Genomic DNA, 16,017 nt, shown 5'->3' with positions numbered 1-16,017 from the left:
TATTGCGTCTGTCCTTGTGACTTTATCATATACAAAAAAAATATTGCTGGCTTTTTCTAATGCTCAGTAATGGAAGCAGCAACAGAACCAAAGGAAAGAAGTAAGGCAGGAGAATGCTTGACTAAGAGGCTGTTACCTCATTAGGCAGAGTATGGCACAACAATGTTTAAAACATGAACTGCACACCTATTTAGAGCATAATTTGACCGAAGCAGGACAGGGTCAAACAAAGGGTAGCAGTGAAGGTGGAAGGGTCATGATAATTAAAATGCCATCAACCGCTACAAACTGAGCCACATTTGTATTACAACAGGCTTGTTGTTGTCTGTTTAAAGGAGGCTGCATAGTTTTCCAAAACTGCATTTCTTCTTTCTGATTTCTCCCATTTTTCCTACCTTTGACTTCCCTGTTCTTATTACCTTTTCTCTATCTCTCTCTCTCTCTCTTTCAGTCATGATAACGCACATACTCACTCTTCCACTCTATTCAGTCTTAGAGAGCACTGTAGGCAGAAAATGCCCATGGTTTGGATCATGCTGAGGAAGCAGGAATTAATTCCAATCAGACTTGAATAGGGTAAGACTCATTCCATTTTGCGGCACTCCTGTAGTCATTCAAACAAAAAGTGCCCCCCGTTTACTGAACCTCTACTGCATATGAATAAACACACACATGCAGTGTCAAGCACAACATCCTGAGCACACATTGTGTTGTGATATTGCTTGGCAGCCAAACAGAATTTTGTTTATTAAACATCAGCTGTTTTTGACATTAATACCATGCTAATGAAGCCCCAGACACCCTACTTTCCCCTTTCCTTTCCATTCCACTGAGAATTTTAGGCAGCCATGGGGTTCTGTTAATACAGTTACTAACAATAAACACATGTTTGTCAAGATTAGCAGTATTGTAGCATCACTCGCATGGGGTTTACTGTCACAATCATCTGCTCTTCTCCGCTTTGTGTACCATCCACCCCCCTCTTTGCTCATTATCATTTTCCCAAAAACACTTTCTTAGAACAAAACCCCAAACCTCATCAGGTATTTTTTTTCCCCTTCGCTTGCTTTACATACCAGCTCTGCCACACTGATTTTCTGTTTCATTCCTGCTGACGGGTTAAAGCTGTATAGCACTTTGCACAACTAAATGAAATTCCAATCTACTTTTTTAACACTCTTGATATTCATTGATGCTGTAGGAAATTAATGTGTCATCAGGATCAATATAAGGACACCTTCGAGCTCTTTTTGATCACAGGAAATAACATCACAGTATGGTGTATACATCTTTAATGCATAGCGTTAAACAGAAGTTATGTAACCAATACAGTATCTCTACACACCACAGACCGCTTCAAGCCATTCTGAGTTCAAAGACTCAAATATTTTATTTAGGGGATACTTGCATAAGTGTATTACAAAGTTAATAGCTTACCTATGGGGGACAGTTCTGCCACACTGCCAATATAGGGGCCTTCCAAGAACTGGGGCTCACTGTCATTGATGTCCTGGACCTTGATGACAAATTCGGACTCTGGTTCCAGGGGGCCATTGGTGAGACGATCTCGGGCCTGAGCTCGAAGTGTGTAAAAAGCCTTCTCTTCTCGGTCGAGTCTCTCAGTGGCATGTATGTCCCCTGTAAGCTCATTGATGATGAAGATGGAACCTGCCCCCTCTCCGGAGATGGTGTACTTGATATTGCCCTCGCCTTCATCTGAGTCTGTATGGATCTGTAAATAGATAGAGATATAATGATATGGATATTAACATACAATAATAGGAGAATGCCTGCAGTGATTGTATGCTTCAATGCAACAACAAGATTTTCAAGCCAGAGTAGTTATTTCATTATTTATTCAAAACAGAATAGTTATTTTATTATTTACTTAAAACAGTAAAAATAGGACAACATAAAAACAAAAACACCACAAAAGAGTTACAAGTGTTGGTGTGTCATTGTGGTTGAGTTTTTTCTTGCAAAATTTACTGATGTTTGCTTTATTTTTTTATGTTGTTGGATTTTGTCATACTGTTAACCATTATATTTACTCGTGTTATGATTCAGTTCATTTACCTATGAGTCAAGTCTCCACTTTGCTGATTTTTACCATATTTCATGAACCTTCTTCGTCATTTGCTCTTCCTACTTCCATCTAATAAAATAAACCATACCGTTCCCATGTCATTAGAAAATGTCAATCCGGATAAAATCAAAATAACTCTTAGTAAGCTCCTGCTGGAAGCCTACACCTCAGCTGTCTCTTGCTTCATTCAAAAGTTTATCAGGAATTTCACCAAGCATCACAACCAGAAGATAAATTGTAAGGGTCTTTGTTTCTGAGGGAACGAGATGCAGGTTTTCGTTAAGGAGATGCACGGCACTGAGAGTGGCGAGGATGGACCTTGAAGGGGGTGCAAGGGGGCAAAAAGGCAACATGTTGACAAAAACCAGGGTCCTTTTGCATCCAAATTCACTAGGAGCATGTGGAGGGGCGTAAGCACAATCACTTGCCATAATAGGAAGAACATGGCGTGCCCTCTGGATCCAACCTTGCCAGATGCCCTGAATGCCTTCCATGGCTTACTGTTCCAGAAGGTGAGCTGCCACTCAGTGTAAATGATGTAAAGAGGACTCTGCAATGTGTCAGCCCTCAAAAGGGAAGACCAAACAACATTTCCGACAGGGTTCTGAAGGTCTGCACAAATGAGCTCACAGAGGTACGGACAGACATAGATAACATCTATCTTTCCCAAGCTGTGGTGCCGGTGTGCCTCAAAACATCATCCATTGTTTCTGTGCCACAAATATGCAACACCAAGGAGCATGACTGCCTATTGACTAGTAGCCCTCAACCCAAAGGTTATACTTATGAAAGGCTTTGAAAGCTTGGTCAAGGTTCACATCAAGTAGATGGCTGACATAAATGTGGATCCAGGCCAATATGCATACAGCAAGAACAGGTGTGTAGACAATACTATATCACCTATCATCCATTCTACTCTCACTCAGCTGGAGAGCAGAGGTAACTGTCAGGTTGCTCTTTCTGGACTTTAGTTCTGCATTCACATGATTAACCCAAAGACTTTACTCTGATTGCCAAGTAAACTGCTACTGCTTGGATTACCAACATCCTTCTGCAATTGGGTACTGCACTTCTTGACACACAGGCCACAGTCAGTAAGGATCTACTGCATCTGCTCTTCAACCATCATCATCAACACCTGCTCCCCCCAGGGTTTTGTCCCCAGATCCCGGCTCTACATTATGCCCACATATGACGGCTTTGCTAAACAGCCAGGCTGTCTTATTGTGAAGTTTGCAGATGACATAGTAGTAGTGGGACTGATTTCCTTCAACGAGGAGTTGGTATATAGACAGGAAGGGGAGGAGCGAGTGGACTGGTGCCAGAATAACAATCTCTTAGTCAATGTGAGGAAAACAAAGGAGATGGTTATGGACTTTAGGGGAGCAGATCACACCCAACGCCCCCTTTCCATCCAGGGACAAGCTGTAGAGATGGTTCACAGCATAAAATACCTGGGGAATCACATCTCCAATGACTTAAAATGGACCAAAAATACATCCAGCATAGTCAAGAAAGACCACCAATGCCTCTACATTCTAATAACACTAAATTAGGCCAGTGTGGTTCCATCAGTCCTTATGAATTGCTGCTGATGTGTGGTGGACAACATACTGACGTCTTCCATCACCTCCTGGTATGGGAACTGCTCAGCTGTGGGCAGGAAGGCTTTTCAGATGGTGGTGTGAATTAGGGCTGTGTTAAAAAATTATATTTTCCAATTCTGATTCGATTATCATATTTTTTCCTAAAAATCGATTCCTATAACCAAAGATCAATTTAAAAAAAATGTGTTTTCCACTGTGAACTTAAATATGTGAGCCGACATTTCCTATGGGTAAAGTTTTGATATCATAGTTTTAATAATGCACCAGGTTACTGTCCAAATAGCAGCTGTAGATATCTCTGACATCCTCTGTTTTCTACCCTAGATCTCTTTGCTTTCACAGCATGCTTGTGAAAGCAATTGTCTCAGTATTTAGGGAGAGGGTTTGGTCCTTAGAGCCACCATTAATTACCATTATTCTATTAATTTGCTGTTGAATGCTAATACAAAACTAGAATCAATATGTTGCATAACTACACAGTCATGTTTTTAGTACCAACAATCCAATTTGAGATTGGATGGGATAGAAAATAATTAATTCTAAATCTTGAGAATTGGAACCCAATCTGAGTGCGAATAGCACATTTAACAACCTACTGCAACCTGCCATCCATAGACAACATCCATACCAGCTGATGCAGGAAGAGAGTGACCCAGATTATGTGTAATTCAATCCACTCACAAGACAGTCTGATCAACTTTCTACCACCACGGAAGAGACTCCGGAGCCTCAGATCCAAAACAACAAGGCTGAACCACAGCTTCTTTCCAGAAACTGCACCACGATATGCATACATACAAACACAAACATTGATATGTATTATTCTCCTTTTGCAGTTCTAATTGTATATGTAAATATGCATCCTTCTTTAACATATTTTTTTTTTTACACTTAAGCAGTAAATACACTGGCTGCTTAACGTAAGCGGCACAGCATATGGGCATGTTTTAAAGCACCAGAGGCTGCAAAGTATGCTCCACGGCTGTGTGTTTCTGCACAGAGGAGAACTTTCGGCACATGGAAAGAGCATCATTTAAAAGGTGCGCCTTGGCCTTCCTTCTGCTAGTTGACCAAGTGTTGCGAGAGGTAAGGCAGAGTGCTCAGCGTCAATGACGAGATGACTTCTACCACCTCGTGGCCGAATTGAGACTCGACTATTTTAGGATACTTTCGGAAGTGAACTTTGACTCAGAATGCTGTATTCCGAGCGCATATGCATCTGAAATTAAAATGACAATCTAATTTAGGCATCACGTAGTGTAAATATGTGCGTAAAACGTGTGTATTATGTTTCTAGTGTAAAATTATTGACTGATTAAAATGAAAAGCTAACCTAAGCGTAGGACGCGCGTATGATGCTTTGCTGCGCTTATGTGCTGGAACGCGTCTGGGTTATTTCCTCCTTCATACATGTATACCGCATACCTGGTGTTGTCTCTGTTCTTCAGACGTCAGGGAAACAGACTGCCAGTAATTTAATCCTGTGAAGGTACTTCTATTGGGGACCAAGATAATGGTGGAGGATTTAAGGCATGAGGGAACCTCACACAGCTTCAGAGACATGATGAAGATCTGAGTGAATATAGGGTCTAGGTGGTCAGCACAGACTCTCACAAGACCAGAAAAGTTCCAGGACCTGATGTTGTATCCCCCTCCTCTCTTAAAGAGCCCATTTACGTACAAGTCATACAAGAAATGCTGCATATACGTGTATGGCATACAACACTAGCATTAAATAGTAATACATTAAATGTCGATAGAAGCACTAAAATGTCACACTTTTACATATTTTAAACTGGCCTTTTTGTATTCATAGACTAAAACAATTTTAAATCGAAAGGTATCATTATTTTGAGGATTAGGTGCTAAAATACATATTTACAACAGCTAGAATATGTTGCACATTTTACAGGTATTTATCTTATTAGCTTTTGACCATTGCAAACACCAGGGAGACTATTTGAATATCAAAAAATGACATTGTGTGATCAGCTGAAACTAAAGGAAATTAGAATGCACTATGTCTTAGATCAGTTCCCTTATCTGTTCCTGTCAGAAAATTCATATTTAAGTTGGCGTTCCCTTCCTTTAACAGAATGCTATCACTGTACCTGAATAAGACTCCATTCTAATAATAATTTACTGCTTTCTGCACAATGCACCCTTCACAGGATGTGATTCTCAAATTAGAGGATCAAAGTAATTTCAAAGACTGTAAAAGGGGGAAACATAGATGTGCTGGGGCTGAAAAATGAACCTAACTGACCCCTTATAAATCAAAGCAATCGGTCCTCCTCATGTGATTTGAAGACATTCCAGAGGTAGTGATAAGAGGAGCATCAGTCCCTCATCCTAACATCCCCTTTGGCTCTTTAGCAGGCACTATGGACATGCTCTTGCCTCACTCTAACTCACCTCCTATCTGTTATCACAATTCAAAGCTGTCTTTGCAGTGTAACTATAGTTCAATCCACTGAGGAAACCATAGAAGAAGGGAAATTGCCCTGTCCTCCCGGTTAATATTTTATAAAGGCTTAATTAAATACAGACTTCTAATGCCCTTGCAGGGATTTTCATTTAGTATTTGTCGTAAAACTGCAAAATAACACATGCCTGTACCCTGATATTGCTTCCCTCATCCATTTTCTCCCCCATTCTTTTGTCTGTCTGTTTTTGCCCTTTCTCACCATTGTGAATCATTTTGAAGAGAAATACATGAACAGTCAGGAAAAATATACTGCTGCTTTGAGGTATCAATATTTCAGTTAGGATAATAAAAAAAAGTTTCATTGGTTCAGACTGTGAGGGATATACAATAAAAGTGAGCTTACTCTTTCATTGCACAATATTTTTTCTTCCAGACTTGCTCAGTCTTTGTTTTTCTAAATTAGATTCTGACGAAAAGTGTGTGCATGTGGGATGTCTTCTCATCACATGTTAATCCACTTGCTCAAATACTAGTGTGGTGGATGCAACGTTCTCCCAGCACATGGGCATGTGCTGCAAGTCACACATACCTACTACCTTCTGTGCATGCTCAATCACAAACCCACACACACAAATATATACATTGTTTGTTTGACTTTCCCCTGAACTAATATCTACCCTCAGGCTTATTATAGCCATCTTTTTGACAGCGTATCCTCCCTGGTGTGATTCAAGCTGGTAGATGGGAAAAAAACTGAGTTAGCCTAGCTAAGTTGTTCTTTGCGTACCAAAGGTCAGACTGAGAAAGTCCCTTTCATGATGAAAACATAACCTGGAGTGCAAATGTGAAATAAATAATTAAACACAGACAAAAAAAAAAAAAAGTTTCCTCATCCCTATCAAAACACAAACATGTTTCTTTACAATTTCATATACAGTTAAAATTAGATATTTACATCAGAAATACCTATTTTCCTTAATGTCAGAAAGTAAATCAGATGACACTCTTGTTTTATGGTCAGAAAGAGTAAAACATTTTATTTCTAGTTGCTAGACGTTTGCATATGTTAAGGTGACTATACTATTAATTTGGGAAAGCCCAGATGCTGATATTATGGTTACGTAAGCATCTGGTAGCCTAATCTACAACACTGGTGTTAAATGGAGGCACACCGGTGGATTTATTTTCACACTAAAAGACATTGTAAATGTCAAGCTGTCATACCGATAAGAAGGAGAAAGTTTCTGTGTACCAGGGATGATGTGTTTTGGATGTAAATGTGTGAATCAACTATAAAATAAACGCAAAAGACCTTGAGACGAGGCTGCATGAAGCTGGTAGAACAGTGTGATCACCTACAGAGAAACAGTACTGTCCTGACATGGGCTGAAAGGTCACTCAGAGAGGAAGAAGTGATTACACCAAAAGCAACATAAAAGCTTGAATAATTCATAAATGCACACAGAGCAAAATACGTTATTTCAGGAGATGCAGTGTGGTCTGATGAAACTAAAGTTGAAACATTTGGCAAGAATGATCATCATTACATTTGAAGGACAAAGTGAGGGCTTGCAAGTCTGAAAATACAATTCTTACTAAGAAGTATGGGGTTGCAGCATCATGCTATGTTGGGTTTTACAAGCAGAAGAAAGTGGTGCGATTTACAGACTAGATGGCATAATAAGGGAAAACAACAATATGGTAAAAATAGAAACAATACCTCAAGATATCAAACAGAAAGTTAAAGATTAAGGAATAATGGAACTTTAAATAACACTAACCACATTAGTGACAAACTGGTTAACAGAAAAGTCAATGTTTTGTCCCTATACATCCCACTGTTGCTGATTTCTTGTGATGGCCCCTCTCGGGCGCACTGCTTTGGGGGCCCCTTTGGGAGTCCGTGATTATGGGTCCCCTGACCCCTGCCTCTGTGCTCGGGGAAGGCGGGTCTTTGGTTTTCCACAACCACTATTGAGCTATTTCCTTCTGTATAATTTTCACCTAAACAAGTGCATTCTCACAAACTCCCACAGGTGCTGCTGGGTCCCTATAATTAATTTTTTTTTTCTTTCACTTTTTTTTTCCAGGCATCACATTACACATGTCAGCTTAAATAATATTACATATGATTTAGCAATGGTATCAAGGTGTTACTCGATTGTATCTGTTGCTTTATGTCTGTTGGTTGTGCTGTTCTTTCCAGGTGATGGAGCAGACAGAGGACGTTTTATCATTCTCTCCCTTTTATCTCTTCTTTCTTTCACCTCTTCTCTTTCATTTTTTTTCTCTCTTCTTGTTCTTCCTTTACTCTCCCACTTTCCCATTGTAGTGTCCATATAATTTGAAATTATCCCTGCAGGAATCACAATAAAGCTATTTACATGCACAAATCAAGCAGAGCATTATGGCGAAAGATGTTTGCTCCACTTGTGAAAGCAAAATCTGTTGAGCTCTATTTGGCATTAAGACATCAATTCTTATTGCCACATTGCTAGACAGGACACTGGAAAAAAAAAAGAAGAATGGTCAACCATTTTGCAAAACATCCTGAGAAGGTTGTGGAAGGATGGCCAAACTGTTTGACCAAAGTCATACAGCTTGAAAGATAATTCTACCAAATACTAAAATGTATTCAAACTATTCATTCTGAAGAAGAATAAAGTAGTAAATCAAGAGCTTTTTAATTATATTGACATCGACCAAACATAAATAATTTTGGTATTCCTAACTGGCCAATAACAAGATGAGTGTATTCCAATTTAATGTGTCAGTTGTTTTTACATTATATATAATATAGTGGTTTTAACTGTATAATCTATGCAATAAATAAATAAATATAAAAAAAAGATTAAAAAAGTGTGTTGGTGCCATCAAGGTACCCAGGAAAATAAAATACATTTGGCCAGAAATAGTGTAAAAAATGTTTGGGATATTTATGTAATCTAGCACTGATGATCTAAAATATCAAGTATTTCTGAAATATCAAGAAGTTTTTTATATGTTTTTTTTATGAAGATAGCAGTCTGCTATGCTTTGCCCTCTATCTTTAATATTAAGGACATTTTGACTTATTACAGTAATGGAAGCTATCATGAATTTTGGTTCTAAACTAATTCCTATTTGTTTACTCCATGTGTAGCAGCTCCTGTTTCATTGTAGGTATTTACTTGAAGCTGTAAATGTATTTATTTGGCTTGGGAGACATGTAGGTATCATGTTTTAATGTTGTTGCAGACCCAAATTGCAACTGGACTGAGCCAGACTCATGATGCAGTTAATGATGATGGAACAGGAAAACTTAAAGGATACATTGAGACACACAGGAAGCAGGGAGACAACAACAGAATAATCCAGCAGGGAGGGAGGAAGGGTGGGTGTGTGTGTGTGTGTGTGTAAAAGCAAGAACTTTTATACTGCGGAGATGTGATGAGCTACATGGAAACCAGGTGAGTACAATCAATTGAATGCAAAGGAGCTGGGGGGAGAATCTAAGCAGGGCACCGAGGAAGGTTGACAAATAGATTGGAAACACAGAGGATCTAAATAGAAACACAAGTGAGAACAAAAACACAAACAGCATTGGATCATGAGAGTAGGTCAAATTAAAACACTAGTCATAAGATGTTTTTGACAACATTCCCTCAGTAGAAACAATGAGCATTGTCATGCTCTTTGGGACCTTTTTGATTATTTTGAATGTATTTTCAATTTTGTGATTGTTTTTCCATTTTGGCCTGAGCAGCCTTTACTCTTGTGGCCTCAGTAGCCTCAACTCAGCTTCACTCTAGCTGGCATGCATATTCGACTCCACTACTACTTCAGGAGATCTGACTGAATCCTGCGAAGTCCCCAGCCAATGCATGCTTCCCCTTCTCAGAGCAACAGAGACCAAGCTTTGTCTCAGATCACCAGAGCATAAGCTTGACCTCAAGTGAAATTTTGCTTTTGTTACCTGAAGCAAGTGGCCAAAAAAAAAAAAAAAAAAAAGACTCTTGTCAAAAGATTACATGCCTTTGTCACAACCCGGATGGATTCCTGTAATTCTTTGAACTAAAACTGAACTAAAATAATGGTAACGTTGCTCTCCACCACACTGTAAAGTGATAAATCTCTGGCAATGAAGCAGACAATAGACCTGGTTATTTATTTTTTTGCCCACATGGAGATTAAAGAGAATTTGGTGAAGCACTGCAGTGTATATTTCTCTGCTGCTGGTGGCTGACTGTCCTCCATGTCCTTTAACTTCAGGTGATTCCTGGTAATGTGAGCCCGCACATTTCTGGTGTTCCTGAAGTTCTTAATCTTAATTTTACACACCTTTCACACTGTGAAGCTCATGTCAAGCTCGGTCTTCCTGGGCATTCGGTAAAAGACGAAATGAGTCAAAATTTTTGCCTTCAATGAAGACAGTGCTGGTTCAGTCTCTCATTTTTCCATGTTTTAAAATGTTCTGTTTGTTTTAGTGTTTTCTGCACGTGCCTACGTTCCAGAAACGGCTGCGTGGTGACATCATGACGTCTTGTGTAGTTACAAAATAGAGGCCAACAGCCAGCGGCTATGTTTATTTATTTATTTATTTTGGGAAATTTTATATTAATTCTGAATCCTAGTAATTTATGCTCAACAAAAACCTGAAAAAAATTGACATTTAAATATCTGCCACACTATTCCTCCCATGCAAATAGTTGTATAATTATTATCAATTCTTCTGTTATTCTTAACAACACACATTTGTTTTTTCTATATTATATATTTCTACAGCTGTATTATGTTTGTCTGTGTGTAACACCTTATCACCAAAGCAAATTCCTCGTACATGTAAAATTCTACTTGACAATAAAAATCATTTGGATTTTGATCTGATCTTAAAGGGACTAATTTGGCTTTTAATTAGCAAAAATCAAGTATTGCTTTTATGACAACATATTCTGGCAAAGTATAATAATATCACATCAAAAATGAAAGCATTCTCATAACTTAGAATTTGTAGTTTATAAATAGATAGGGGTCGGTGGAGCCACTGGGATGTGCCATGTTGCATTGGTATTTCTGATTTTAGTAGCCAAAAGGGGACAAACTTGTCAGCCATGCATGGTTTTCCTAACTGTCGTCTGTATGAAGATGTGCTATCGGCAGAGGAGTGTAAAACTAGCAAAGACGACCATAGATAATTCTATTTGCAGTTTTCTGTTGAAAGGGAGGACTATCCAGACTTTGTCCAGCAAGAGGGAAGAAAACATAACCAAGAAGAGAAAAATAAATAATAACCGAGAGAAAACGAGAGTCTATATTGGCTTTTATTACCAGGTGGAGATAATTCATGAGGGAGCAGGGTTTTAAAATGGATGCGGAGGTTGCAGGCTTTCTGCTGGTCAGGTAAGTTAATTCAACAGTGACATTTATTTTGGCTTTGTTTTAGAAACCGGGCAACTACTCTGTCCTCCTGGCAGAAACAGCTTGTTTGTTTATTCTCTAGCTCCTCTAGGTAGTATGTGTCTACGCGAAGCAGCAGAGGGATATTTCAGTTGTTTGATTGATTGTTTGGGTAGACATCATTGCAGTAATTGATGCCACTAAAGATAAATGCATGGATGAGTTTCCCTAGATCTCATTGGGACATTAGTTCTTTGATCCTGGAAATGTTCTTCAGGTGATAGAACTTCTTCAGCAACACATACCTTTCACCCTTACTTGGTCAAACTGTTTCTTTGAGTTATTAAGATCCCAAATTTTAACCGCAAACATGACTGACATGACTAACAAAAGCAACTCTTTCTTCCTCTCCAGGCTGTCTGTCTTCAGGAGTTGGGAGTAGGGTAACTGGACTTATCTGGAAAAAGGCCTAATGTCCAGCTTGTGTCAGCCCTTGAGCGTCCTGCACAGAATAGATTTGTGTGGTTCAAGAGAACTGTTTCAAAGTGAAGAGAACATTTCAAAGGTGGGAAGGCTATCCAATTTTGTTACAAAACCAACACAATCCATCTTTCCCTAATGACTATAAAGTAGGAGACAATAGACTTGCCTCACCTAAGTGAACAAATGGTAAGCACTAAGATCCACTGAGGTTGGCTTAGCAACCATGGGATGGCGTTCAACATGCAATCATGTTTAGAATTCAGCAAATCCTCTGTCATTTGGAAACCAAGAGGTACCATTGTAATGTTTGTCATTTTCTTTCTCGAACGCTTTTAACATAACTTCTTCCTTCACTGTCATCTGAAACACTCCAGAAAATTATAGGTAAAGGCTTCCACACCCACTTGATAAGAAGATCACAGTTTGCAAAACTGAAGGGATGTGTGTCTAAGAGCATTGTCCATAGCACATATTCATTGCAGGGGACCTCAGCTCACAATTAACAACAAATAAATCCAGCATCTTGAACTCCAGCTCTCATTTGCAGCTGTGGAGTTTGTTGGGCATATGCAAGGTTCTGAGTAGTGGGAGGTGCTAAACCGATTCATGGCATAATGTTAGGTAAGTTGCCTTCACTATATTTTGAATTAAAAATGAGTACAAATAAGTTAAAATATAATCAAAGAGGCAATGGACTGCAGCTATCTGGAGGTACAGCTGAAATAGGGAAAAATACTAGAAATTGAACAATGAGGCTGTTTGCAAGAAGATAATTTGCAGACTCTGCTTATGAGAAGGTTTCCTTATTGAAAGCTTGAAAGTTTTATAGTTTTTTTTTTGTTTGTTTGTTTTTGTGGGTAATACATGTTGCTTACCAGTAACAGGATGAAAATCAGTGTCTCAAACAAACTGAACAAAAATATTAAGAAGGCTAGCTCACAGCTGGGGTTTGCTCTACATGCCTTCCGACCTTATTATGCTAAGATAAATGTTTCACAAGAAACTAAACATAATGGTAAACACTAAATATATGCTAAAAAAAGAAACTGCCATTTAAAGGGTAATGTAAGTTCAGTTGGAGACTGTGTCTCAACAAATGAAGCCATTCCTGCTTTCAGTTATTGCTCTCTAAAATAATACATAATATCAAGTTATTAATATAATTCGACTGTTTTTACTAATACAACATAGTTTTCATTTAAGATCAATAAAACATGGTTCATTTCAGTTCACTGGTGATATTAAATAAAACTAAAGCAAACCATTAATCAGTCATGTGCTTAGGGCTTACAGTGAAGGGTTGTAAGTGACTCAGGGACGAGCAAAGTTGCTGATGCCCTGTCAGAATCACCTTTGGGATATAATAAAGTGTCTACAGCTGTCACAAGTGACAAACCTTGTGAAGATTATGTTATTTTTGAAAGTCAGCTGGTCAAATTTGGTTTATTAACAATCTAAAAGCACATTTCAAGTCTCAGCAAATGTTTGAAGAGGTTGATGATTATTTGTTAGGACAAAAATACAAGATTACAATTAATTTCTAGTGCAAAATTGAGTAGAACGTAATAGCAGAGAATTTTTGAAGCAGAGTTTTACATTTGCAAAGGGTATGCACTGAAACTTTGGTTTATTGAGGGTTCCAAAGTGGGAGCAAATTGGCTGTCTTATATTTAAGTCTGTGTAATCAGGAGCAGGCCTGCCACATTTCACCGCAGCTTGTCAAGCTCTCTGATCTTAACAGCTTTAAAGTGTTAACAAGGTGAATGTATCAGAGACGGGCCTAGTAGGAGACAGCTATGAAGAAGAAAAGTACATACAACAGGAGACAGAGACAAAGCCCGAGATGAGAGGAGCGATTACAAGACTGCCACAGCGGTGGGAAAAAAAGAAAATGAAGAGAGAAGGAGAAATGTAAATGGATTGGAGGACCAAGGAAAGCAAAAAACACAAGACAGTAAATGGAAGTCTAGAGATGGAAACCTTTTTCATGACATATTTTACTTTTTTGAATGAGGAAAACAAACAAGTCCTTCTTTCTTTCTGAATTTATTGTGACCCTTATTTCTCTCTCAAATTCTCTCTTTTTGAAGCGGTTTCCAGATGTTTTTTTATGGCAGTCTTGTAATTGTTACTGTTAATGTTACTGTGGGAAAAAAAATCTGACAAGTTCTACCATGAATCATGCAGAGGAACAAATCTTTATTAAAAATCACAGCCTAACCATGAAATGGTATCAACAATGTTTGATATTATCAACACGTATAGGCACCTGGACAATAGAGTAAAATGGAGCAACTGCTCCCCAATTTTAAAACTTATTTGACTCAAAAATCAGATCCAACATACTTATTAGGTTTTAAGGTTTTAGCACATTTTATGCTTTTTAAGCTAACAAGCTGAAACAGATGAAAACAAAATATTGTTACGTTTTTGTCCTCTATTCCTTGATTCAGTCCAACTCAGCCTATGCGTCAAAATCCAATTTGGAAATAAAAAATACTTCATCATGAGCTGTCAAGTAAGTACATAAGTAAATATAATATTATATTTACAGCACTTCTCAAGATCCAAAGTGCTTCACAATAACCTAACTGTTGAACAAGAGTTGATAATGTATAGAAAACTAAGGGAAATTAATAAAAAGAATAGACTAAAAACGTATTTTTTAACTGCTTTTTAAAAAAGACCTCTGATCTCCAGCCCAAAGGAAGAGAGTTCCAGAGTCTGCCATACACTCAAAAGAAGGCTTGCTCCGTTTCTTTTCAACCTGGTATGAAGCACCATCAGCAGCCCCTGATAACAGGACCTCGCAGACCTGCCAGGGCCATAATGGTTGCAGAAATCCTCTGAGACAAACTAGCACCTGTCCATGGAGAGCTCTCCAAGCCAGTCAAATAATCTCAAACTGCACTCAGTGTAGCTGAATCAAGACTCGAGTCACATGTGAAAACTGATAATTTTGTCAAAAACTTTGTTTTATAGAACTTCCAAGCATCCACTCCTCCTTTATATTAGATATGCATTTTTTCTGGTGCAGGGATAATTATTTCCGTTTTTTCTTCAAATAATTACAGAAACTGTCTGACATCCACGGTTTCCCAAATTCTAAGCACTTTAATAAACCATGGGGATTTAATCTGGGTGAAACGAGGTGTACAATTAAATGCCATCAGCATCGCAATGATAAGTGATGTCTTCAAAGGTCGACAGAATTGGCCTAATGGGGAGCAAATACAATAAAATAGTAGAGCCCCTAAAACCATATCTTGCAGTAGATCAAATTGGACTAGATTTGGTGGATATATACACTTGTTTAGAAACCATAAACAATCTGACAGATAGGTATGAAGAGAACCACTCCAAGGCAGATGTCAGACAATTGTGGGAAGCAAAGATAAATGGGTCTGAAACATCTTTTTAAATGTTATAAAAGTGATACATCTCTTTCTCACTTACCCTAAATCAGATAAAATACAAATACAAAAATTTTGTGCTACAATTTACTTTTTAGGGAGGGTGCTTCTATTTACCAGTCTGAAGCAGCAACTGTGTGTTGCAGGCATTATGCAGTTTGTCTGTTGTAAAGTAGCTCTTCTCAGTCATTGCAATCTGCATCATTCCAGTAACCATAGTTTAAAATGGACTCTATTGCCCATTTCATAACATATTCCAGTGCCCATGCCAACCTAATAAACCAAAGTCTGTCTAGGTGACTTTTAAGATGTTGTACTATAGAATTTAAATGTGGAATCCTTAGAAATGTTTTCACATTTCCTTTATTTCTATCACACATGGTTGTGAGAAATATAAATGGAGGTTTTTCATTTTAGGCACCACAGAAAACAGGACTGTAGCCAAACCAAATGCAGCCAAATCCAGAGCCCTGAATATGATACTCCATAAATCAAGCCGATATTCTTCAGAAAGCTGATGTTCTTCAGAAAAAGTGGAATTTTCAGTCAGTACAAGATACGATTCCATCTGTTTCAACTGGCTCGGATATGCAAAAGGGAACAAAAAGGCTACTTGAACATTGA

The 16,017-nt window shown here is 38.3% G+C and overlaps 1 protein-coding gene across 2 annotated transcripts in view; it reads right to left on the bottom strand.

The window, feature by feature from the left end:
* LOC105918743 (cadherin-22) overlaps nt 1–16,017 on the bottom strand; it is a 278,331-nt gene that overhangs the window by 86,689 nt on the left and 175,625 nt on the right. For both annotated transcript variants that reach the window (XM_012853899.3, XM_036151556.1), the window contains exon 4: nt 1,438–1,732. In XM_012853899.3, the coding sequence (XP_012709353.1) occupies nt 1,438–1,732 (295 nt within the window). The remainder of the gene's footprint in view (nt 1–1,437; nt 1,733–16,017) is intronic.

This window comes from Fundulus heteroclitus, chromosome 20 (genome assembly GCF_011125445.2).
Source record: "Fundulus heteroclitus isolate FHET01 chromosome 20, MU-UCD_Fhet_4.1, whole genome shotgun sequence".
NCBI lineage: Eukaryota > Metazoa > Chordata > Actinopteri > Cyprinodontiformes > Fundulidae > Fundulus > Fundulus heteroclitus.
This window is presented reverse-complemented; position numbering and strand designations above follow the sequence as displayed.